General features: G+C 39.9%; 1 protein-coding gene across 2 annotated transcripts in view; it reads right to left on the reverse strand.

Annotated features, from left to right (window-relative positions):
- LOC126109845 (collagen alpha-1(I) chain-like) overlaps positions 1–26,739 on the reverse strand; it is a 269,369-nt gene that overhangs the window by 16,310 nt on the left and 226,320 nt on the right. For both annotated transcript variants that reach the window (XM_049914904.1, XM_049914903.1), the window contains 6 exons: positions 24,911–25,098; positions 21,081–21,296; positions 18,926–19,015; positions 11,562–11,687; positions 9,907–9,979; positions 4,483–4,688 (listed from right to left, as the gene is read on the reverse strand). In XM_049914904.1, the coding sequence (XP_049770861.1) occupies positions 4,483–4,688; positions 9,907–9,979; positions 11,562–11,687; positions 18,926–19,015; positions 21,081–21,296; positions 24,911–25,098 (899 nt within the window). The remainder of the gene's footprint in view (positions 1–4,482; positions 4,689–9,906; positions 9,980–11,561; positions 11,688–18,925; positions 19,016–21,080; positions 21,297–24,910; positions 25,099–26,739) is intronic.

The following is a 26,739-nucleotide window of genomic DNA, read 5'->3' on the forward strand; positions in this document are numbered from 1 at the left end:
GATTTTACATCTCTCTTTATTTTTAAAAAACGTGATTTTGGTGTGGCAAAATGTCTGATGTATATGTTTGTTATTACTCATATTTCATTGTGACAGATCCTACTCCTTCCACGTTCTGAGAGCACTGCACACAAATATTAAATGTATTTTCTATAATTTTTGTTTAACAAATGGCTTTTCACTTAGCTCTCTCTCTCTCTAAAAATAATGGCTCTGAGCATTATGGGACTTAGTATGTGAGGTCATCAGTCCCCTGGACTTAGAACTACTTAAACCTAACTAACCTAAGGACATCACACACATCCATGACGAAGGCATGATTCGAACCTGCGACCGTAGTAGTCGCGCGGAAATCCTTTAGCTGTTTGTGTTGCCTATTCTGTACATTTCCTTTAATGTGTGTATTCATTTAAACCTTTTTGCCTTCTGATTTCCTTTAATGTGTGTATTCATTTAAAACTTTTTTGCCTTCTGTATGTGGAAGTTCTTCTATTGTTAATCTGTGGTACAGGCTGTGGCTGGATTTCAGAACTTTTAAATCTGTTGCTATTGTAGTTGGTTGGTGGTTATGGGCTATCAGGTGGTCAGCAAATGTGCTAAAGATGCTGTTACCTTTTAGGGCTCAAGTTGTTCTGAGTATCTTGTTTTAAAATTCTTGCATGTTTGATGTATACTGACTGGCAATTGTTGCATGTGATTCATATGTTCCTGATCTATTGAGTTCATCTGTGAGTGTCTCCTTTGTCCCAAGTTTTTATGTGTTGTGTGTGTTGTCTATCCTATACTGTCTTATAGGTGTTCTGTTCAATCTGTGGAGCACAAATCTGAAGCTTTCTTGCTTGTGGGCCAGCAAGTCGCTCAATAACATTGTAAATGGTGGTGCTATCAGTTCAGGACACCACACAGATGATACTGCAAAACTGTATAATGTAAAATCAAGGTAAGAACAAAAATGCACAGAAACTATCTTTAGGCCTTATTTTGTTACATCAGTTACAACCTAAAATATGTTCACTTTTTACAGTATTTCACTAAACAGATGTAAGATGTATGTGATGTAAGAACCACTGGAAAACAAGCCTTTGGCAATTAAAACATGTTTTCTGCTGCCAGAGAGTACCACATGTTACCCAAAAGTAGTACGTACAAATTGTTCATGACTTGTAAATGGATACAAGTACACCTTGTGATGGAGATGTATAATCCTGTGAAATGCATGGTGGGAAGAATAAAATATGTGAATGGTTGCAGCATTGTTTTTTCATCTGACAACATGAGAGAAAGGATTATGTATCATAGTAAGAAATGAAAACAGGTATTGAGCTAAAGTATCTGTGGGACGTTTATGGTTACTTGTAGTTATCAGTTGCACAGTTTCTTAAAAACAGTACACACAAATATTTTTGCACTATAAAAGCAATCAAAAGTCCATTTTCTCTCTATAATGTTGATGAGGTCTTCAGTTCAAAGAGCGGTTTCATGCAGCCTACCAAGTGAAAGACTCTTCATTTCAGCAAAGCTACTGCAGCCTATTCAATTTCCACCTGTTAAATGTATTCAAGCCTTAGTCTTCTACACTTTTAACCCCTTCCCTGACAGTTCCCTCCAATACAGAATGAAGCCATGATACCTCAGGATATGTCCTTTCTTCCAATCCCTTCCTTTAGTCAAGTTATGCCATAAATTTCTTTTTTCCCCTGTTCAATTCATGACCACCGCATTGGTTACGTGATCTACCCATCTGATTTTCAGCATTCCACTGTAGCATCACATTTCAAAAGCTGCTTTTCTTGTCTAAACTGCTTATTATGCATGTCTCACCTCGATACAAGGTTACACTCCTGACAAATACCTCCAGAGAGGACTTCCTAACACTTACATAAATGTTATGTGTTAACAAATTCCCCTTTCTCAGGAATGCTTTTCTGCTAATGACATCATTTTATATCCCCTCTAATTTGGGGATTTCAATTGTTTTGCTACTCAAATTACTTTCATTGTTTCATTCCCTAACCTAATTCCTTCAACATCACCGGATTTAATTCAACTATATTCCATTAACCTCATTTTATTTTTCTTAATATTCATTTTATAACCTCTTTTGAAGACACTATCCGTTCCACTCAATTGCTCCTCTAAGTCTTTTGGCGCCTGTGAAAGAATTAGGTCTTTTGATGCCTGTGACAGAATTAGAATGTCATAAGCAAACCTCAAAGTTTTTCCTTTTCCAAATTTCTCCTTGATTTCCTTCACTTCTTGCTCAATGTATAGATTGAATAAAATCTAGGATAAGCTACAGCCTTATCTCACTCCCTTCTCAAGCACTGCTTCATTTTCATGTGCTTCAACTCATGACTTCAGTCTTGTTTCAGTACAGGTTGTAAATAATCTTTCACTTCCTTTATTTTATCAAACAATTTATAGATTTAACTTAAATAGACATGTCATTGTCATTGCCCACTTACTGGACAACAAAGTGAGGGATCTGTTAGTTGCTACAGTTTGACTTACAATAAATAATGGTACCGCCAGTGAAATGGCAGAAAGGGATAAGAAGGAACACCATTTGCACTCCGTGTGTATGTCTGGAGGCCTCATTCATTGTGCTGAATAGGCTATTCCAGGAGCCATTGGGGAACAGAGACAACCAACTGTAAATTGTGGTGCACATTGGAACAAAAGAATCTGCAACGGGAGGCCGCAAACCTCCCCCCCTCGCACTCTCCCCCACCACCACCACCCCGAGCAACCAGAAGAAAGAGAAAATATAGTGCAATAAGGTGTTTTTCTCCCCCTCCCCCACAAAAAGAGATTTAACAGAGTTGGAACTGGAACTTTATTATGGCTACATATGAGTCACCAGAGAAGACTAAGCAGGAGACCACAAAATTTTCAAGGAACTCACAATCTGTGCCATTGTTTCCAGTACTGGCTTCAGACTCCACGTTTCCACTCACATGGCAGTCTTGAAGCACAGATTTTTAAGGTTCTGTGACAAGCTGGGCTGCAACTTCCTATATTTTTGCCATAGGTTTGGAACTGTAGTGTCTCCCTAAGTGGATCAGAGGTGCACTGTACATCACAGGTTGTTACCCATATACTGTGTGTGTTTTGGGTGCATGCAAGGGCTTTTTAGCATAGACAAGCATAACCTTATGTCATCCACATTCGATTGTTTTTTAAGGAAACTGCAACTGTTTTGATAATATCTGTGTTATTCACTTTATTTTCCTCCACAACACATTTCGAGAGTTTATACTCTCATCTTCAGGTGGAAAAGAGCGATATTTTGTTACACATGTACCAGCTGGATGCAGCTAGTTGTTTGTTTTGGTTTCATTTTGAATTTATCCCAGTGCACAGAACCCTGTAGTTCTTCTTCTTCTTCTTCTTCACAGATGGATCACTTACGACCACACATAATCAACATTTGTTGGCCTTCCTTTTCGCCCAGTATTCCTTCATAAAAAACGAATGGGCTAGCTTTCGTTGCATAGACCACCGCATGTTGGTTACTTTTTCTCTCTTCTTCCTCAAAACCCTGTGTGTTTGTGATTTTTCTGATTTCATTTCTATCATATAGATTTGCTGACCCTAATTCTCTCAGGTCTTTTTCTGTCTGTTTGTACCAGTTTAGTCTTGTAGTTTTGTTCTTTAAAAATGTATGGATTTTAACCTGTTGGAGTCCATTCTTTCTAAATGCCCCGTGAATTGGATTCTTCTCATGCGCATTGTGTGTGTTATTTTGGAGATATTTTTATATATTTCTGCATTGGGTTTTGGATAATGCACGCCATCTTTAGTTCTTGGTCCTAGGATTTTCCTCATTATTTTACGTTCTTTCACTTCTAATTCCTCTTTTAGTGTTCTGTGTTGAAGGTTTAGTGTCTCAGATGCGTAGAGAGCTTTGGGTTTAATTACTGTTGTGTAGTGTCATATTTTGCAGTTCCACGAGAGACTCTTTTTGTTGTAAATGTTTTTTGTTAACTGAAATGCCGTCTCCATTTTCTGGGCTCTTGATCTGACAGCTTTCTTTTCATTACAATTTTCTGCAATCCATTCACCTAAATATTTAAAGTCTTTTACTCAAGAGATGTAGTTATTACCAATTTTGAGATCAGAAGATGCATCTTTGATGTCTGTCATAAATTTTGTTTTTTCAAATGAAATTTATAATCCTATTTTTGCTGCCTGCTCTTGTAATAATTCTAGCTGTTTCTGTGCATCGGTAATGTCTTGTGTGATCAGTGACATGTCATCAGCAAATGCTAAACAGTCTAATTCTATGCCCTTACATCTTGGTCCCAGTCTGTGTGCTGGTGCACCTGCTTTTCTCCATTCTCTAACAACTTTTTCAAGAGCAGCTCACTGTATTGCTGAAAACATTATTTTTGTTGAAGGCACCTATGAAGCATTGATAAAGCTGCAGCAATGACATTATCAAAGAGACAGGTCGGGGCAGCTGACAGCCCACCAACTTACCTTGCTCTGCCCGGCGGCGCCCTGTCCCAGGATGGCAGCCAGAGCGGCGGCGTCATAACCCAGAGACTCCCCAGGAGCTCCCGGAGGTCCGGGCGGCCCGGGAGGTCCCGGGGGTCCGTGGCGACCCTCCTCTCCGGGGGGACCCCTGGGTCCGGGTGGTCCGGAAATCCCCTGCGGCCCTGGAGCTCCGTCCCTTCCGGGTGTCCCTGGAAAAGCGTACAGGTGCAGGTTTATTTTAAAAAATTTGCAGAGTCACAAGTATTACTTGACAGCTAATACACTACTGGAAAAGGAGACAATGTCAGGAAAGACAGTGTCAATTTTGATGCGATGACAAGAGTATGCTACCTGGACGTTAGTATACACTTATAAGAACAAAATATGTGAACCTCCAAAACTGATGTTACATCGAGAAAGTGAAGTGCTACAGGATGGCACAGATAAAAGTAGCCTGAGTAAGTTTAAAGGAAATGCAGTGAAATTACAGAAACAAAGAGCTGAAATAGACTTACCATTTATTTACAAAGAAAAATACATTTATGGAAGATACTGAAAGGGACCTGCAACACCAATACACAGCTGTGCATATCCAAGCGTATTCAGATACACTTGGCGTAAAGTTCAGATACTGATGGTGAAAACTTCACAGCTGATGTGGTCTTCAAGTTTCTGTATTGTCTGTGGATTTGTTTCATAGACCTTGCTCTTTCAGTGTCACTTGTTGTCATATCTGATGAACGCGGTGGCCACAAATGTTTTCTGACAGTATGTTCCTCAGGGAAGATGGATGGACTTATTCCAGAGATACCTCAGACTTGTGGCATTTTATCCCCATCTTGTTGGAAGAAGTAGTATTGTAGAATGAGATTTTCACTCTGCAGCGGAGTGTGCGCTGATATGAAACTTCCTGGCAGATTAAAACTGTGTGCTGGATCGAGACTCGAACTCGGGACCTTTGCCTTTTGCAGGCAAGTGCTCTACCAACTGAGCTACTCAAGCATGGCTCACGCCCCATCCTCACAGCTTTACTTCTGCCAGTACCTCGTCTCCTACCTTCCAAACTTTACAGAAGCTCTCCTGCTAACCTTGCAGAACTAGCACTCCTGAAAGAAAGGATACTGCGCAGACATGGCTTAGCCACAGCCTGGGGGATGTTTCCAGAATGAGATTTTCACTCTGCAGCGGAGTGTGTGCTGATATGAAACTTCCTGGAAGATTAAAACTGTGTGCCGGACCCAGACTCGAACTCAGGATCTTTGCCTTTTGCGGGCAAGTGCTTTACCAACTGAGCTACCCCAGCACGACTCATGCCCCGTCCTCACAGTAGAGCACTTGCCTGCGAAAGGCAAAGGTCCTGAGTTTGAGTCTCAGTCCGGCACACAGTTTTAATCTGCCAGGAAGTTTCAAGTAGTATTGTCTTTCATTTTCAGTGAGCCGAGCACAAAATGTACCAAAAAATTTCCATATATTATGCAACCGTCTTGAGTATAGTGACAAAAAATATCGGTTTAATGATGTGTGTCCCTGTTATAGGCACTGAATGCCGTCCCCCTCCCCCCCCTCCAAAAAACAGAGTAATTGCTGACACACAGTATTAGGGTTCTCTGTTCTCCAGTACCTCGTGTTCTGTGAATTCACATGACCAGAAAGATGAAAGCATGCTTCATCACAAACGATCTAATGGAAAGGGTGTAACAAGCCATTGTTGATGTTATTGAAAAGCCCACATGCAGTAATCAACACATTTCTGACTGTCATCATCCTGTAATTGGTGTACAACCATCATGTGATATGGCTTCAAATTAAAGACTTTTCAACAGCCAATGAGAACTCTTCCTACTTATATGCACTTGCTAGATTTCTTTGAGCTCTGAATAATTCTTCGGCGAATGACTGCAATAACCTCTGGTGTGCAAACTGAAGGAATTCTTTGTTGTTCTACATTTTGCACAGATCCATATGTGTGCCAGTTTTTATACAGACTCTGTATTGTTCTCTTCCTCTATCCAGATACACAGCTCTGAAAATTTCACTCATTCCTTAATCGAACCTGTTTTCACATATGCTTCACAGTTCCAATTTTTTCGTCTATCAAGAGTCATTTTGCAGACTGCAAAGAGAAGCATCTAGCTTCACTCGAGCAATAAACTGAAATAATGATAGACAAATGCTATCATTTATTGCATAAAACTGTCCATTTTCTCCTTTTAACTTCACCATCCTATAAGTGTGTGCCAGTTGGTTGTATGGAAGGAGCACAGTAAGGCAGGATGACACAGTGATGTCAGAATGGCAAAAAGGAACCATTGTGTTCATATGTAGCCATGACCACACTGAGAATGAACTTGCCAAATTTGTCAGTGTATCGATGTGGACTGTCCACCATCTGTACGAGGAATGGTCAACCACTCGCAGCCATATAATGTGGTATTATGGGAATGGTTGTGAAAAAATTGGTTTAAAACCTGACACGAACTGTTGCTGTCAGTGAGTAGAGGTTGATCTCAACCAGTTTCCAGGGCATTATAAAGGCAACTAACTGTTATGGAAATTGGAAGTAAAGTTCTTCATTAAAGATCGTTGCTCACAGGAGCAAACTGAGGTGCATGTCTTCTATCAGACAAACAACACAGAAACTGGATACTAGCTGACTGGAAATTTTTAGTGGGATCTGATGAGCTGTGTTATCACCTCTTTCCAAATTATTTGTAGGAAAAATAAAACAAAACCTGTAATGTTTGAATGCAGTATTACTAGTGCCCTGCTTGACACAGTCACGTCATTTAAACATCTGAGTGTAATGTTGCAAAGTGATATGAAATGGAATGAGCGTGTTAAGCCTGTGGTAGGGAAGGCAAATGGTTGACTTTAGTTTATTGGGAGAATTCTAGGAAAGTGCGGTTCACCTGCAAAGGAGACCGCTTATAGGGGATGCTGGTGCAACCTATTCTTGAGTACTGCTCAGGCATTTAGGATCCATACCAGATGAGATTAAAGGAAGACACCAAAGCAATTCAGAGGCGGGCTGCAAGATTTGTTACAGGTAATTTTGAAAAACATGTAAGTGATACAGAAATGCTTCAGGAACTCGAATGGGAATCCCTGGAAGGAGGGCGACTTTTTTTTTTTTGAGGAACACTACTGAGAAGATTTAGAGAAATGGCATTTGAAACTGACTGCAGAACGATTCTGTTGCCTCCAACTTACATTGCGCATAAGAACCATACAGAGGCATATGGGCTGTCTTTTTTGCTTCTTCTATTTGCGAGTAGAACAGGAAAGGAAATGATGTACAGGGTACCCTCCGCCATGCATTGTTCGGTAGCTTGCAGAGTATCTATGCAGACGTGTAGATGTAGATGTAGGTGCAAGGTGTTGAACACTCTGATGCCCCAGAAAGACATTTAACCTGCTGTGTGCGGCAGGTGCAGTTCAGACCTGAGATGGTTCTGTTATGTTTTTGAGCTCTTTTTCGTATTTTGACTTCAGCTGAGTTATTCAGGTTACCACAAACTTGAATCAGATTACAAGTGCGTTCCGACTGGGACACAAACCTGGGAGCCTCCTCTCTCGTAGGCAAATTCTCTGCCAACAAAAATGCCATAGCGTGACTTGTAACCGACCCTCACAACTTTACTTTTGCTGGTGCTTCTTACCTTCCAAACTTCACACAAGGTTTCCCAAATATATCGCAGGGCTAGCACCGTGGAAGGAATAATTTCATAGAGAAATGTATTAGCCACATCGCAGGAGATTATCTCCAGAATGAATTTTCGTTTTGCAACTGAGTGTGCAGTATTCCCGCAAGGTACACAGGAGAACTTCTGTGAAGTTTGGGAGGTAGGAGAAGAAATACTGAGAGTAATGAAGCTGTGAGGGCAGAACGTAAGTCTTGCTTCAAGAGTTCACCCCTTAGAGCACTTGCCTGCAACAGAGAAACATCTCAGGTTCAAGTCCCAGTACAGACGTGAACTTTCAAATCATTGCCCTTTCTTCTACAGGGTTTTGACAAAAAAATGGAGACACCAAAAACACAGCGCATTACCATGCTCTTCACAAAATAAAAATACACAATATCCTATGAATAATTTTAGTGAGTCACAGTTTGAATCTGTACTCTCATAAAAAGACTTGTCTGCAACACATAACAGGGACATGAAGTGGAACAATCACATAGACTTTGTCATGTGTAATGCAGGTAGCAGAATTCAGTTTATTGGTAAAATACTAGACCAAATTCAATCGGTCTGCAAAGGAGAGTGCTTACGAGTTGTTCATGCAACCCATCTTAGTATATTGCTAGAGTGTGTGGTACCCATACCAGATATTGAATGTATACAGAGAAGGGCAGCACAAATGCTCACAGATTTGTTTGACCCATGGAGTGTGTCACAGAGATGTTGAAAGAATTGAACTGACAAACTCTTGGAACTATCTCAAGAAATTCTACAAGTTTCAATAACCAGCTTTAAATGATGACTCTATGGATATACAACAAATATACAACCACCTCCTATATATCACTCCCATAGGATAAAATCAGATTAGCTACAGCAGATGCAGAGACATGTGAACAGTCATTTTTCTTATGCTCCATACAGGAATGGAACAGCGGAAAGCCCTAAAAGCTGGTACAAAGGGACAAACCCACTGCCACACACATCAAAGAGCTTTGCATAGTATACATGTAGACAGAGTATCCATGTAGATGTATAAATTTGATTACTATATGAGATACAGCAAGTAGTAGATGTAGTTTTGTTATTTTCAGGGCGAATTAACTGATAATGACAGATGTGTAGATGATATAAATCACAGAGTGGTAGTAACATGTAAAGCTTTTGTGAAAAGAGAGAGATGATGAGAAGTCTTTCGTGAAAGAATTTGTCCAGAGTGCAGTCTCATATGCGAGTGAAACATGGACGAATCGAGCAGACAAGAAAAGAATATGAGTGTTTCAAATGTGATGGTACACAAAATTCTGAAGATTAGAAGGGTACATCAGGTAGTTAATGAAGAGGAATTGAATCAGGGAGGAAAGAAATTTATAGCACAACTTGACTAAAAGACACACTCTGAGGCATCAGGGAATTGTGACTTGCGAAATGTAGAGAAGATTGGGGGTGGGGGACAGGAGGTGTTTAAAAGTGTAGAGGGAAACCGAGGCTTGAATGCAGGAAGTATATTAAATGGATGTAGACTGCAGCAGTTATGGAGAGATGAAGATGCTCGCACAGCATAGAGTATCGAGGAGAGCCACATCAAACCAGTCTATGAACTGAAGACTGTGACAACGCAATGTAAATAAAAGTTCAGTTACCTCACATTCCAAAAACATAAGGGCAAATTAAGAAAAGCTGAGGAAATGTGTAATACAAATACACTGCTCTTGATAATATGCAGACACTGCTTCTACTGGCATACCTTTGGTTCCAGTTTCTCCGTCCTTTCCTGGTGGTCCGGGAGGCCCAATCATTCCCTTGTCTCCAGGGGGACCCTGAAAATCCACAGACACTTTAGCACAGAACTTCTCCAGCAATAAAATGTAAAACTGTTTTTTTTTTCCCTTTCAAAAGAAGAATTAATTTGAGATTATCTTCAGGAGGGAAAATTCCAGTATTACTAACAGACATTAAAAAAATTATACATTTTGGAAAGATTAAGGTTCAACATCAACATGAATCTGTCTGTTGTTATTTGAGCTTTGGGTCATACAAGCGGTATCATTACCAGTTACAAATTCTTGGCAAGTCATCAAATAATCTGTTTCGAAAGGAAGAGAGTGACGTAGCACAACACTAGAAAACTAAATTACAAAATCAGACTGACACCTATACAAGTACTTGAAAATGTTGCACAGTAACTCATAAAAGGAAAAATGAACAGGACACCAAAGTCTCATATTTCTTGTTTTGCTATGTAGTTGCAGGGGCTGGTGGAAGAAACTGTGTCTGCTTTAGTCAAATAATATCGTTTCTCCTCCTTAGTAAAATGTAAAATGATTTAGTGGTTTTATGAAATAATGTAGCCCACACCATCATGGATTAAAACACACCAATTTATTCACAATTACCCTACTGCACAAAGAGCTGAGTGTGCCCATTTCTGCATCTGCTCTATTCCTCTCTACCAGGATGATTCATTTATATTGAGACACGTGAAAATGTGACAGCAGCAGGGTTAAAATTGCTCAAGTGAGTGCCTAAATGATAAGAGGCTGCAAAAATGATATCTAACACCAAAAAGCTAAGCAGAGAGAGTTATGTTGCAGCCAGAGAGATGTGCTTTATTACATGAGCCATAGACACCCAGACAGTATAAACGTATCTGCGCTCTGATGGGTGGAACTGATGGCTACATTTAACTACAAAATAGTGTAAGATGAGTAACTTTTAAATTGCAAATACATGGTTGAAATATTCACAATATGAAACTAATTGTGAAATATATATAACATTCACAAAGTGAAAACTGGTAAAAAATTGGGTAAGTACTGGTGTAGGTAAACTAGGTTATACAACGCCTGCCTACAGGTGTGATCGACAAGTGGCAAACTGGTCAACTGTGGCTGCAAGGGTTTGCCAAGCAGTCAGTATTTGGGCACAGTTAAATCAGGCTACTATTAGACAAGTGTAAGCTGGAAAAAAAGACATCATAATATATCTGGAAAAACATTTAAAAAAAGGCTTTCTTTTTTTACAAAAATCCCTTTGCTCATTTAATGACTGGTGTAGAATTTTTTTTTAATACAAAAATTAGTAAAAATTTCAAACTCTTCAACTGACCTGTTTAGCTGTTATCTCTCAGATTTTCTTGGCAAGACCATTAATGGTATACCCTTTGGTTGTACAGCTAAGTTGTCAGTTCAATTTTATGCACAATTATTTTGATGACTACATGTCTGGCTGGTGTCCAGGCAGAGAATATGCATACTAACACAGCTCACCAAATGGTGGTGGTGTTAAGTCACTGACGGAGACATAAACAAACCAGAAAAACTTGCTCCTTTTTTAGCAGCATGCTGACTGTACTCATCTGGCACAATGTGGCTGTACAGGTGTGCGTGTGTGCGTACTCACAATGGGTCCGGGCAGTCCCTGCAGCCCGATGAGTCCTCGGTGGCCCTTGGCGCCCTTCGGCCCCTCTTCTCCTCTCTCTCCCTTGGCACCCTCCGGTCCAGGAGCACCAGGTTTTCCTCTTAGACCCTAAAATGAGATAAGCTAGCTAAACACAAATAATCAGACATGAATATAAACACAAACACTGAAATCTAAGGCAGAACACATGTACATTACTACTCGGGATCTCACATTACGAGATGAGGCCTATCCAGAAAACTAATCTCTGACTTTGTGTGATGTATTAAGTAGAGATGCACTAGAGCTATGACAGTGAGAAAGCTACATCAGTTCTCATCCTCTCCCCTCCCTCAATCCCACACCCCGCTCTTTAGTATTTAATTTCACTAAAAATGATACAGCTATTAGAACTGCTTATTAAGGTTATTGTAGACAGTTATATTTTATTTAAAAATGTCAGTATTTGATATATCAATGACTCTGTCCTGCCTTATCTCCCAGGTATCAGAGAAATGATGGGGAGCCAGTGAGAGTGTGAGGAATGGAATTTAATGACACACTATGGTTTCATGCTGTTGCAGAACTGTTACACAAATAATGATAGGATTTCGTCAGAGCACTGTAGTCAGTCTCTGAGTGAACTACAGGTTGATTCTGCTGTTAATTTACTGGCATAATTAGAAGGCCCGGTTTAAGGCACAAGTGACACAGGCCATCACTTGCAGTGTCAAGCTGAGATGGGTGACAGAGGCTGTACGGGACGTATCACAATTAGTAGTAGCCGCTTAAGAGGTTCTTACATGCGAGATCTGAATACAGTGCATATCAAAATTATCAGTGAAAACTGATGCAGGTGAAATTTTACATGGGGTAAAAGGAGAAGGGGAGGGGGGGGGGGCACCAAACAATAAGTCACTAGTCTGGGAAAATATTCTCAAAATGTCCCTGTTAATTAGAAAACTAAACCCATACAGCAGATGTGGAGAATTTTTCAAGGAACTAAAAAAATCTATAAGAATATACAGAGTGAAACCTTCAGTAGAGGGCACATTTCAATTGTGGTATTAATATTGGTGATTACACTGAACCAAAAGCCAACATTTATGAAAAGGGTGGAGATGTCTGCTTATAGCCTATACGAGCTGTTCAAAATGAACATCACACATAAAAATCTTACCAAATGTAAAATATGTTCTGTAATACCCCTTCTGTCATTTCAACTGCAATAATTTTGAACGTCGGACATACTTTGCAGACTTGGCTCCAAGAAATTTCCACTTCTACGTGCAAATGAAATATGGCCTGGCTGCAAATGATGTTGACTCTACTGTCACAAGTTGGTTGCAGTCTCAGAGTTCTATGGGGAGGGAATCTGTCAACTTTAATATATATCCTTTAATTATTCCAGTATTTTATTTACAACGTAACAGAGTTTACTTTCCATACAGTCATTGTGAAATAAGATATGAAATGAATAATTTCTATTGACAATATACTGTACTTTCCAATGATATAAAAATCTATACCATAGATTTTTCTCATAAAAATCTCCTTTCCTTTCCATACACAATTTAGAATACACAATGTACATAAATTTTCTTTGATTAATTTCTGAAGTGATTCTTACCGAAACACAACCTTCAAAATTTTGAAGTCAGAAGTAAAGCACACATTTCATTTTATCAGTAAATACTGCAAATTTGCAAATTTACATTTAAAAGAGGTCACAGCGAAACAAATTTACAACTCATCTCTGGCTATTTCTTGATCAAAAAAAATTGCACAAGGTTGGACTGACTGACTGAGGATAATGAATATGTTCTGAGAATACCAGCATAGAAGGTACGTGTCACTGAAAGGCAACAAATCTGTACCGGGAAGCAAAATAAAGTGTATGTTACTATTAAAAGAATTTAATGAAGTAAATTTAGTTTGGCAAAGACAGGAAGAAACTGCGATCTAATCTAGTGATTATCTGATGACATGGTTTTACCATGGAAAACCCAAACTGGGACAGGTATATGGAGATTTGTAGTCTGCTTACTTATAATACATTATCATCATCTCAATCACTGTACAATCTCATTTAGTAAGAAACTGTGAACCTTGCAATAAACCTATATATAACACACACTAGGTCTGAAGCAATAAGGACAAGTTGATTACAACTTGCATAGGAACATATAAGCAATATTTCTTTGTCATGATTTACAACTTTCCTCAATGTTGATGAGAAGGATTTGTTGTTTCAATTCTACATTTACCTAATATGAAAGAGACCTCTACTGAATAGCTAAAAATTCATATTTCTAAGACATTTTAAGAATGAAGAAAAAATGACACTCTCACAGGAGATTCATTTGACTTCTCTATGAGGTGTTTCGAATAGAGAGACATCCTCCATGCCAACCAACAAAGATTCCAGAAAGCTCAGTCTCATATGACATCTGTAAAATAATGGACTGAGGAAGTCAGATGGATGCAGCAGAGGGTAGCACAGTTAGAAATAACTTGCTCCCCCTTTGAGTGCCAATGCAAGATTTTGACTTCTGAAATAGACTAAACAGCTACAACAATGGACAGTTTTATGCAGTTATTGACTGTTAGCATTCTTCTATCAACATTTTAGTTTATTTCACTAGTGAAGTTAGGTGTTTCTCTTTGCAGTCTGCAAAATGTCTTTCTCGATAGAAGACTGAAGTCAGCTGATAGGTAAACCTGCTTAAAGGAAGTGCCTCTAACTAAGAGCTCACCTCCAGAGGATGTAATATTTCCAAGTAGAGAAGGAATTAGCATATTTCATCAAAATATAAGAGGTATTAGAGATAAAGTTAGTGAACTGCTAATAGATGTTAACTCTGAAATTATTGGTATATCAGAGCACCACTTAAATAATTTGATAATTCAGAGGCTTCCTTTACAAGGCTACAGATTAGCTGGCTGTTTCTCAAGGAGTTCTTTGCGGGGTGGGGGAGTGGCTCTGTACACAAAAAAACAGTATTTCATTTGAGTCCATAGACGTATCACGACACTGCACTGAACAGGTATTTGAAAGTTGTGCAGCATTAGTTGAATTTAGTGAAACTAAACTTCTAATTGCTGTTGTTTATAGGTGACCTGACAGACAGTATTAACAGTACCAATAGACTGTTTTGCAGATGATGCAGCTATCTGTAATGAAGTGCTATTGAAAAAATCTACACAAATACTCAGTTATATTTAAAAAGAAAGATGATGAGACTTACCAAACAAAAGTGCTGGCAGGTCGATAGACACACAAACAAACACAAACATACACACAAAATTCTAGCTTCCGCAACCAATGGTTGCCTCGTCAGGAAAGAGGGAAGGAGAAGGAAAGACAAAAGGATATGGGTTTTAAGGGAGAGGGTAAGGAGTCATTCCAATCCCGGGAGCGGAAAGACTTACCTTAGGGGGAAAAAAGGACAGGTATACACTCGCACACACACACATATCCATCCACACATACACAGACACAAGCAGACATTTGCAAAGGCCTTTACAAATGTCTGCTTGTGTCTGTGTATGTGTGGATGGATATGTGTGTGTGTGCGAGTGTATACATTTGTAAAGGCTTTACAAATGTCTGCTTGTGTCTGTGTATGTGTGGATGGATATGTGTGTGTGTGCGAGTGTATACCTGTCCTTTTTTCCCCCTAAGGTAAGTCTTTCCGCTCCCGGGATTGGAATGACTCCTTACCCTCTCCCTTAAAACCCATATCCTTTTGTCTTTCCTTCTCCTTCCCTCTTTCCTGACGAGGCAACTGTTGGTTGCGAAAGCTAGAATTTTGTGTGTATGTTTGTGTTTGTTTGTGTGTCTATCGACCTGCCAGTGCTTTTGTTTGGTAAGTCTCATCATCTTTCTTTTTAAATATATTTTTCCCACGTGGAATGTTTCCCTCTATTATATTCAAATACTCAGTTAGATTGTAATAGCATTTTAAAGTGATTTAAATGTTGACAATCCACTTTAGTCAGATATGTGAAACTGTACACTTCCCAATTAGATGAAGAAATTCTACTACCTTGGAAGCAAAATTACCCATGATGGAAGAAGCAAGGAAGACATAAAAAGAAAATAGCACAGGCAAAGAGAGCACTCATGGCCAAATGAAGTCAATCAGCATCAGACTTAATTTGAGGAAGAAATTTCTGACAATGTACACTTGGAGCACAGAATTGTGTGGAAGTAGACCTTGGACAACGGGAAATTCAGAAAAAAAGACAGTCAAAGCATTTGACATCTGATGATGTAGAAGGATGCTGAAAATTGCGAGTAGATGGATCAGTAAGATAAGAAACTGCCAGCGAAAGGAACAAGTGGGAAACATGGACAAGAAGGAGGGATGGGATGGTAAGAGCTGTGTTAAGACACCAAGGTGTAACTTCCACAGTACTAGAGGGAACTGAGAAGTGTAAAAACTCTATTCGAAGACAGAGATTGGAACATAACTATTCTATTCTGTTCTATTCTATTCTGCATAAGTAGTACACAATTTACGATCATTCACACTGCCAGTAACACAAAGGCTGGTGGGGATCACAAAGTAAACTGCTAACTGAAAATAAGTACAGAGACTAGTGAAGTCGTCTTAAGTGTGTACGACTGTCCAGGGAGTAATCTGAATCACAAACATGAACCAGGCAATGTCAGATCTCTACTGGCCACAATATTCATCGGCCTTCTCATGTCAATAGCTGGCTACACGTTACACACTTGTTACCATGGCAGTGCCTCACACAGGGAAAAGCAGCAGCTGACAGCAACTGGAATCTGTAGCCAGAGTCTCTACGGCATGTTTTTCCTGTTGATAGACGAACCAGGTAGGGAATCCGAACCACTGTCAGATATTAAAATATCCAATATATAATGGATGCTGTATGCAAGTGCTACTCTGAATTGAAGAGGTTGGCACAAGAATGGAATTTGTGGTAGGCTGCGTGGAGCCAGTCAGAGGACTCACAACAAAATATCACTGGTAACACATTGGGAAAATGGTGTCAGTTTGCAAAGGAGACTACTTATGAATCATTTCTGCATCCCATCTTAGCCCTTTCCATCCTGAGAGAAATTTTCTTAAGTGTTTACTTGATATGTACAAATATCCATACATTATGACCTGTAAAATCAGTTAAAAATATTGAAAAATTTCTCATGGTGGCAGTTTGTTCAAGAATTCACCAGTATGACCATGCTATTCAAAATACAAGCGTGTATGAAATTCAGCTGGCACTTTATTCAAGTGTTTATATACCTTACATGTGTTTAATGAAACTTCACAGTATAAAATAATGCAGGAATCATCTCAAACTAACGAAATGTAGGAGAACATACTATATTTTTCTCAGTGACACATGGCTTTCTCTTATTGTTGAAGTTTGAAATGGTCTGTTGCACTTTGGTAATCACAATATGGAACAAAAAAGCTGCTAAATGGAAGCCGAGAACTCCCAAAATTGTTACATTCCAGAGTGACACAGAAAAGTGATGTAGCTGAACTACAAAAATTTTGAAATCAAACCCACATGATTGTAATATTGATTGAGAATGTGGGAGCCAAGGCTAACATGAGGTACTGAATGTACACAGAGAAGAGCAGCACAAACTGTTAGAAGTTCAAAGACAGATGCACATTATCCCACAGAAGCCTGCTTAAAATGTTTTGAGAACCAGTATTAAATGAAGGATCTTGACATACGGAGTGTTCAAAAAGTCTCTCCGCAGTGCCGTATGACTGTTAGCCGCACATGCCGTAATGCTGTATGCCGCAGTGAATATACCGAAATGAAATTCAGTGGAATAAAAGTTATTAATTTATTGAATATTCATTTTTACTTACAAATTTTCACATTAAATGTTGAAAGTGCCCCCCCACCCCCCTTTATTGAGTACACAATTCAATTTGTCTAATCATGTTTCCAAACACAAGCTGTAACATTCATTCTGTAACAGAAACAGTGAAAGTGAATATAGCAGTTTTCAATTCATAGATGGATTTTGGACAGTTTTTTCACTGCACTCCAGAAGAAAAAGTCAGGTGGTGTTAGGTCAGACGATTGTGGAGGCCAAAGACCCTGTGAAATTATGGGATCACCAAAAACATCAGCAAGCAGTGACATTGAAACGTGAGCTGTATGCACGGTTGCACCATCTTGTTGAAAATAAACGTTCAGAATTTCACTTAACACAAGTTCTCCTATGAATGGGTACAGAATATCGCTGCAGTTTCGTTGTGTGTTTACTGTTTCATTGAAAAATATGGGACCCACAATCTGACATCTAGAAATTGCAATCGAAACTCCTATTTTCACAGAATGAAGTGGTTCCTCACGAATACACAATGGATTTGCAGTACTCCACATATGAGAATTTTGCAAGTTCATGTACCCAGATAGATGGAAACCACACCTCATCAGTGAAAAACGTTTCATGAAGAATATCCCTTCCATTTTGTTGAACGAAATTTTTGAACCATTGACAATGATGCAGTCTCTTGCCATGATCAGTATTTTCCAGTTCTTGCACGACTGTCACTTTGTATGGGAAAAGTTCTAATTTTTTCCTTACAGCTGTGTGGGCCATTCCGACACTAACATTGATTTCCTGGGCGAGTTTTCTTACTGACTTGCCCAGAAAATCAATATCAGTGTCGGAACAAGTTTTCTTACTGACTTGTTCAGACTCGTGGACATTTTATTGTAAATATCGAGTAGTTTATCCTCAGACAAAATGCTAGGACGACCACTTCTCGGTGCATCTGTCACTGAACCCGTACTTCGAAATTTGTTAGTCAAATCTCGCACAGTATCGCGATGTGGGAGTGTTGTCTCTGGGAAAATTGAATTAAATGTTTGACAAACTGAAACTGTTTGACTAAAAACACACATTCTTCAGTGGTTAGCATTTTAACAGTGAGAAAAATGAAACAAATGAACTAAACTTAAATCTTCACATCGACACATAACGACACACACCAGTGATACTACTGATGCTGGCTGAGCTAAACAAAACAGTGGAATGTTGGGAGAGTCCACTTGAAGGGAAGTAACCCAGGCAGGCAAACAATCATACGGCACGCGCGGCTAACAATCATACGGTACTGCGGAGAGACTTTTTGAACACCCTGTATCTTTCACTCTCCTATAGAGGCCCTGAAGTCAAGATTAGACTAGTTAGGAAATGCACAGAGGCCATTTAAGCTGTAATCCTTCCTGCACTCTATATGCAAATGGAGTAGTAAGAAACCCTAATAAATTGTACAACAGGAAGAACCCCATGTCACACACTCGACATTGGCTTGCAGAGTACAAATGCCGACACTGTGCCCTGGCAGTGCGCCTACCTGCTGTCCTTCGACACCCTGCGGTCCGGTCTCTCCCCTCGGACCTCTCTCTCCGGCAGGTCCTGGTGGTCCGGTAGGTCCAACTGGCCCCTGCAACACAGGGAAAAATATTAATGTTTCATTCAGTGACATATAAATGACAGTGAGTGACTAGATTTCATTTAGATATCTAACTTAAAGAAAAACTTCTAGATTTAAAAATGAAAGAAACATAAACTAGTGGACAATCATTCACTCTTCCTACTACTCAACTGCTGATGTACATTTGCAATCCATTTCCTCTGTGTACAAGATATGTCATAAATTTACATTACGGTTAGAATGATTTTTACACTAAAAATAATGATATAACTGTCCAGGCCGACATTATCTGTTTCTCCATCTATCATCACAACTGTGTCCATACCTAATTGGCAGCTTTCTTTCTTGGAAACATTTATTCTGAAAAGACCTAAGAGAAGTGCCGTACTGCGATATTTTTATGCAGATATTTTCCTATTTCATTTTCTTATGTAACAGTGACAAATAAATTAATTCAGAAAGAACATTTTCAGAAAATGTGAGTGCCATACAATTCAATCATAAATAATAATCTCCTGTAGTGAATATTCTTTATTTAATGCACAATGAAATCTGTATCATACCAAATTCTCATCACCTGTTTCGGTTTCAGCCCATGATCAGTCCACTACTTGTTACAAAAATACTCTGCTTAGATGACAAACTTAAGCACAAAACTGGCATTAACAGTCACAACTTCTTTTAAAATTTTAGAGAAAAATTTTGGGATATGAAAAGACATGAGACTCGCTTCTCATGTTAATAAAAGAAATATTGCAGTGGCCTCTGGAAAGATTGGTCCCTATCACCTAAATCAAAAACAATTCAAGATTTATGGTACACTACAAGGAAAACTGTCACTTTGATAATGCTGTATTGTGCTACTAAAATTATACAAAATGTGCTCTTGTCACTGAACAATAATGATGACAGTAAAATGCAAATGGAAAACTGCTTTCTCACTTACTTACACTCACACACACACACACACACACACACACACACACACAGAGAGAGAGAGAGAGAGAGAGAGAGAGAGAGAGAGAGAGAGACAGACAGACAGACAGACAGACTGACACACAAAGAAAATTAAATCCTGCCCTCTTCTGTCCTCTTTCAATGACTATAGTTAATGCTAGTTCTCACTTCTCAACCTGCATGATTTAACCTTCTCATTCCCCCACTTAGAGATTCCTGGTGTCCATAATGTCTTTGACATCTGTCATCCACTTTCTTCTCAGTTGATGGCACTTCCTTATTTCCTCTGAGGTCCACCTCTGTATCATATATTACCATCCATTCATTCCAAATGGCCAGGCCACAGTAAACATTGCTTTCAAGAGCTTCCAGTATGTTACACTTTTTGAAGAGTCAGTCCCCCAATGTCCCAGGCAAACCGCATACATAAACCAATAACATGCACGGGTCAAGCACTGAACCCTTAGCATACTGTATTTAATGTTCCTCCATATGAATTTTCAAACAATGGAAAATCCAAGATATCCTATCCATAACATGAATAGGAAAGTTGTTACTAACCATGTACAGGAGATGCTGAGTCGCAGATAGGAACAACAAAAATATTGTCAAACAAAGCTTTCGGCCAACAGGCTTTCACCAGAATAGGCAACACAACACACATACACACACACACACACACACACACACACACACAAGTGCATATGCAAACACACTCACACACACATTAGCAAAGTCTCTGGCTGCCACTGCCAAAGCAGCCAGAGACTATGATCACGTGTGTGTTTTGCTTTTGTGCACGCGCCGGTATGTGTGTGTATGGTCTGTTCTGATGAAGGCCTGTCTGGACGTAAGTTTTGTTTGACAGTCTTTTTGTCATGCATATCTGCAACTCAGCATCTCGGCTATACGGTGAGTAGCAACTTCCCCACACAAATTATGTATTATTGCTGCCAAATCATTTGCTAATGTGGTCCTGTGGGCTGAATCACTGGAATACATGCCATGCAATCAGGACACACATCTTAGCAAGAAGTGGATAAAAATTGTGTGGCAGAACTTAAACATAGAGCAGACATGTAGTCATGTTGTTTATAGGTGAAGACTTTGCACTTACAGGCAGACCCGGAGCACCGCTGGGTCCAGGGGAACCGAGGGGTCCCGGAGGTCCCTTGTCTCCCGGCCGTCCCGCTATTCCAGGTGGCCCAGCTTTGCCTGCAGGACCTTCACTTCCAGGTTCTCCAGCTGGACCAGGTGGTCCAGGTGGTCCCAAAATTCCAGGAGATCCGGGTGGTCCTTCGTTGCCGGGTTTTCCCGGTGGTCCAGTGTCACCCTGTAACACAGTCCGAGCGTATAAAATAATATGCCTAATACGTTTTTAATACTATCCATTTAATCGAGGTAGTGGTTAATAAATCACAATAAATCAAAGTTAACACACAGCAACGTCGCAACATCTGGCTGTCTGTCTTTCATTCGTCAATCTGAAGTATTTGAATTTTTTAAAATAGCAGTCATAATGTAGAGGTTTGTTATCTACTTTAAAATTTCTAGCATGTGTCCCTCTGTTTCACTGCACTACATTTCTGCTCATTCACCAGCATACTGTTGAGGTGCAAAGAACACAGACACAGACTAGACAATTAACATTAGCCAGAAACAGCCACCCACCAAAACGAAGTGTGGAGGATGCAGAAGTATTACACATAGAGGAGAATAGGAGGAAACTTGACCTACTTGAAGGGTTTGAAACAGCACTTCACCATGACAGATTTGATAATCTGCTTAATGTGCTAATGGAAGACAGCCAAAAGAGACCCCTTACACAGCTTTAGGAACTTTTGTTGATATTAGTGTAAATATTTCCTTCAGCATAACCACATGTTGTCACATCTAAAATGGGAAACGGCATGAAATGTAGCAAGACACATTTCTAACATGACTCCCACTATCAATATATTATCATATACACTGGATTCTGTATTGTCTGTGGAGTAGGGGCCACAAAATAAACTAAAAAAAGAATCTATACATTCTTACCCAAGCTGTTTTCTTAAAAAAGTTTATTATTAATGTTTTCAGCCTGATTTTAATAAATGTGCAACACATTAATGAGCAAACACTTTACTTTTAGAAATGTTCCAAACTTACAATTCTTGAAAATCACATGCATTTACAGAAACCACCTCATTAATAACACATGATGATATAATTGTTAGTTTCGGGATTGGCATTTTAAGCCCTTATTCTCTGTCCGCAGCTCGTGGTCATGCGGTAGCGTTCTCGCTTCCCACACCCGGGTTCCCGGGTTCGATTCCCGGCGGGGACAGGGATTTTCTTTGCCTTGTGATGACTGGGTGTTGTGTGATGTCCTTAGGTTAGTTAGGTTTAAGTAGTTATAAGTTCTAGGGGACTGATGACCATAGATGTTCAGTCCCATAGTGCTCAGAGCCATTTGAACCTTATTCTCTTCTTTCAAAGATTATTTAATCATTCCTAAAAACAAGGCCCCAAAATTTATTTTTACACAAAATGGCTGTCACCATAAGTATTCCATAATTTTTTAATCTCCAAATGTTTTCGTTTTGGATACCCAATGTCACAGTCTTGGAGCCCTAATTTTTCTGATACCAAAAATATATAATTTTACCTGAATAGCTTGGTAGTTCATAAAATATGTTAATTAGAAAATCTGAATTTCCAAAAAGTTCCTGGCAGGTTTTATTGCGAATACAAGTGTAGGTCCATACTCCAGCAATATAAAACAGAACACTCTTTTCTGAGTGTATTTAATCAATTATTAATCGAAATGACATCTTGTATATCTGTATACTTTATATTTTTCCTGTCTTTTATGTTATGTATGTCTACAATGTACAGTTTTGTATTTTAACATTTTATGATAACTGTCCCACACGTCTTTAAATAAATGTGGCATGCAAAAAAACAGTCAGCCTGTGGGTTGCATTCAACAAGTGCAAACAGTATGTCAGCCAGTCCATGGCGAGACACAGAAATGTGTAGACCTAGAAATTTGGCAGAATGCACGTCTATTAATTCTTCACTTTTATGATTTATACTAATTTCCCGGTCTCTTGACTGTTTGGTTCTGAATTCAATCAAGTTAGTTTTTGATATGTTAAGCTTCAGACCGTTTAACTGGAACCATGACTCTAGCCTCTCTAATGTACCAGTGACTCTATCAGGAATCGTTTCTGTTTCTTCGCTTTCTATTGAGACAGATGTGACATCAGCAAACAGAATGGATGGTGAATTTATGTTTCATGGTAAGTCGTTGACATACAATAGAAAGAGAATTGGACCAAGGATCGAACCTTGTGGGACACCTTGTGTGATTGTTTTCCAGTCTGAATGGTAGTTTACACCATTTGAAGAGATGATTGTTCTTTGTTTTCTATTAGATAAGTAAGAAGCCACAGCTGCAAAATACTAACGCGAATTCTTTACAGACGAATGGAAAAACTAGTAGAAGCCAACCTTGGGGAAGATCAGTTTGGATTCCGTAGAAATGTCAGAACATGTGAGGCAATACTGACCTTACAACTTATCTTACAAGAAAGATTAAGAAAAGGCAAACGTACATTCCTAGCATTTGTATACTTGGAGATAGCTTTTGACAATGTTGACTGGAATACTCTCTTTCAAATTCTTAAGGTGGCAGGGGTAAAATACAGGGAGTGAAAGGCAATTTACAATTTGTACAGAAACCAGATGGCAGTTATAAGAGTCGAGGGGCATGAAAGGGAAGCAATGGTTGGGAAGGGAGTGAGACAGGGTTGTAGCCTCTCCCCGATGTTGTTCAATCTGTATATTGAGCAAGCAGTAAAGGAAACAAAAGAAAAATTCGGAGTAGGTATTAAAATCTATGGAGAAGAAATAAAAACTCTGAGGTTCGCTGATGACATTGTAATTCTGTCAGAGACAGCAAAGGATTTGGAAGAGCAGTTGAATGGAATGGACAGTTCTTGAAAGGAGGATATAAGATGAACATCAACAAAAGCAAAATGAGGATAATGGAATGTAGTCGAATTAAGTCGGGTGATGCTGAGGGAATTAGATTAGGAAATGAGACACTTAAAGTAGTAAAGGAGTTTTGCTATTTGGGGAGCAAAATAACTGATGATTGTCGAAGTAGAGAGGATATAAAATGTAGACTGGCAATGGCAAGAAAAGCATTTCTGAAGAAGAGAAATTTGTTAACATCGAGTATAGATTTAAGTATCAGGAAGTTGTTTCTGAAAGTATTTGTATGGATCGTAGCCATATATGGAAGTGAAACATGGACGATAAATAGTTTGGACAAGAAGAGAATAGAAGCTTTCGAAATGTGGTGCTACAGAAGAATGCTGAAGATTAGATGGGTAGATCACATAACTAATGAGGAGGTACTGAATAGAATTGGGGAGAAGAGGAGTTTGTGGCACAACTTGAAAAGAAGAAGGGACCAGTTGGTAGGACATGTTCTGAGGCATCAATGAATCACAAACTTAGCATTAGAGGGCAGTGTGGAGGGTAAAAATCATAGAGGGAGACCAAGAAATGAATACACTAAGCAGATTCAGAAGGACGTAGGTTGCAGTAAGTACTGGGAGATGAAGAAGCTTGCACAGGATAGAGTAGCATGGAGAGCTGCATCAAACCAGTCTCAGGACTGAAGACCACAACAACAACAAAGTAAGAAGTAAGCCATTGAAGTGTTGCACCCTTAATCCCATATCTGCATACACAGTGAAACCCCTATTTTACATTTTTGTGTGGTCCAGACATAAGAAAAGAAAAATTAAGGAAAATGTTAAAACCCCCCAAAAATGAGCAGAAACACATGTACTTGGCATATATTTTGATCCACCAACAAACAATTCAATTCTCTCGAGCACGTCTCAGGATTCTCTGGAATTTCCTACCGCCATCCCTCCAGATACTCACCGGTGCACCCCTCGGTCCCCGGGCGCCCGCCAGTCCCGTGGGTCCCGGAAGTCCGGGCAGCCCCCTGTCTCCCGCAGGACCCTGCGGCCCGGGCTGCCCTGGTGGTCCGGATGGCCCCTCCGAACCGGTGTCTCCTTTCGGACCTTCCGGACCGGGAGCTCCCGGCAATCCCTGTGGCCCCGGATTTCCTGAAACACAGTAACAGATTTACAGGGGATGTCAAATTGATTCCATACTTCTAGATTTCGACAAGGCTTTTGACACTGTACGAGGTGCATTCAAGTTCTAAGGCCTCCGATTTTTTTTCTCCGGGCTGGAAAGAGATAAAAACATGGGCATTGTTTTAAAATGAGGCCGCATTCATTGTCAATATGTCCCAGAGATGGCAGCACCATACGGCAGATGGAATTTTACCGCCAGCGGCGAGAATGAGAACTGTTTTAAATACTTAAAATGGCGACGTTTTCCTTACTTGAACAGCGTGCAATCATTCGTTTTCTGAATTTGCGTGGTGTGAAACCAATTGAAATTCATCAACAGTTGAAGGAGACATGTGGTGATGGAGTTATGGATGTGTCGAAAGTACGTTCGTGGGTGCGACAGTTTAATGAAGGCAGAACATTGTGTGACAACAAACCGAAACAACCTCGGGCTCGCACAAGCCGGTCTGACGACATGATCGAAAGTGGAGAGAATTGTTTTGGGGGATCGCCGAATTACTGTTGAAAGATCGCCTCCAGAGTTGGCATTTATGTGGGTTCTGTGCACCCAATCCTGCATGACGGCCTGAAAATGCGAAAAGTGTCATCCAGGTGGGTGCCACGAATGCTGACGGACGACCACACGGCTGCCCGTGTGGCATGTTGCCCAGCAATGTTGACGCGCAATGACAGCATGAATGGGACTTTCTTTTCGTCGGTTGTGACAATGGATGAGACGTGGATGCCATTTTTCAATCCAGAAACAAAGCACAAGCCAGCTCAATGGAAACACACAGATTCACCGCCACCAAAAAAATTTCGGGTAACCGCCACTGCTGAAAAAATGATGGCGTCCATGTTCTGGGACAGCGAGGGTGTAATCCTTACCCATTGCGTTCCAAAGGGCACTATGGTAACAGGTGCATTCTACGAAAATGTTTTGAAGAACAAATTCCTTCCTGCACTGCAACAAAAATGTCCGGGAAGGGCTGCGCGTGTGCTGTTTCACCGAGACAATGCACCCGCACATCGAGCTAACGTTACGCAACAGTTTCTTCGTGATAACAACTTTGAAGTGATTCCTCATGCTCCCTACTCACCTGACCTGGCTCCTAGTGACTTTTGGCTTTTTCCAACAATGAAAGACACTCTCCGTGGCCGCACATTCAGCAGGCGTGCTGCTATTGCCTCAGCGATTTTCCAGTGGTCAAAACAGACTTCTAAAGAAGCCTTCACCGCTGCCATGGAATCATGGCATCAGCGTTGTGAAAAATGTGTATGTCTGCAGGGCGATTACGTTGAGAAGTACCGCCAGTTTAATCGATTTCGGGTGAGTAGTTAATTAGAAAAAAAATTGGAGGCCTTAGAACTTGAACGCACCTCGTACCTTGCAAGTGACTTCTAATCACATTGCATGCCTGTGGACTATTGTCTCAGTAGCATGATGGGATTCGTGATTTTCTGTTAGAAAGATCCCGTTTAGAAAGATCACAGTTGATAGTAATTGATGGAAAGTCATCAAGTAAAACATAAGTAATATCTGCCCTTCTCCAAAAAAGTGTTATAGGCCCTCTGCTGTTCCTGATCTGTACAAATATTTAGAAGAGAATCTGAGTAGCACTCAGATTG

The sequence above is a fragment of the Schistocerca cancellata genome, chromosome 12, assembly GCF_023864275.1.
Source record: "Schistocerca cancellata isolate TAMUIC-IGC-003103 chromosome 12, iqSchCanc2.1, whole genome shotgun sequence".
Taxonomy (NCBI): domain Eukaryota; kingdom Metazoa; phylum Arthropoda; class Insecta; order Orthoptera; family Acrididae; genus Schistocerca; species Schistocerca cancellata.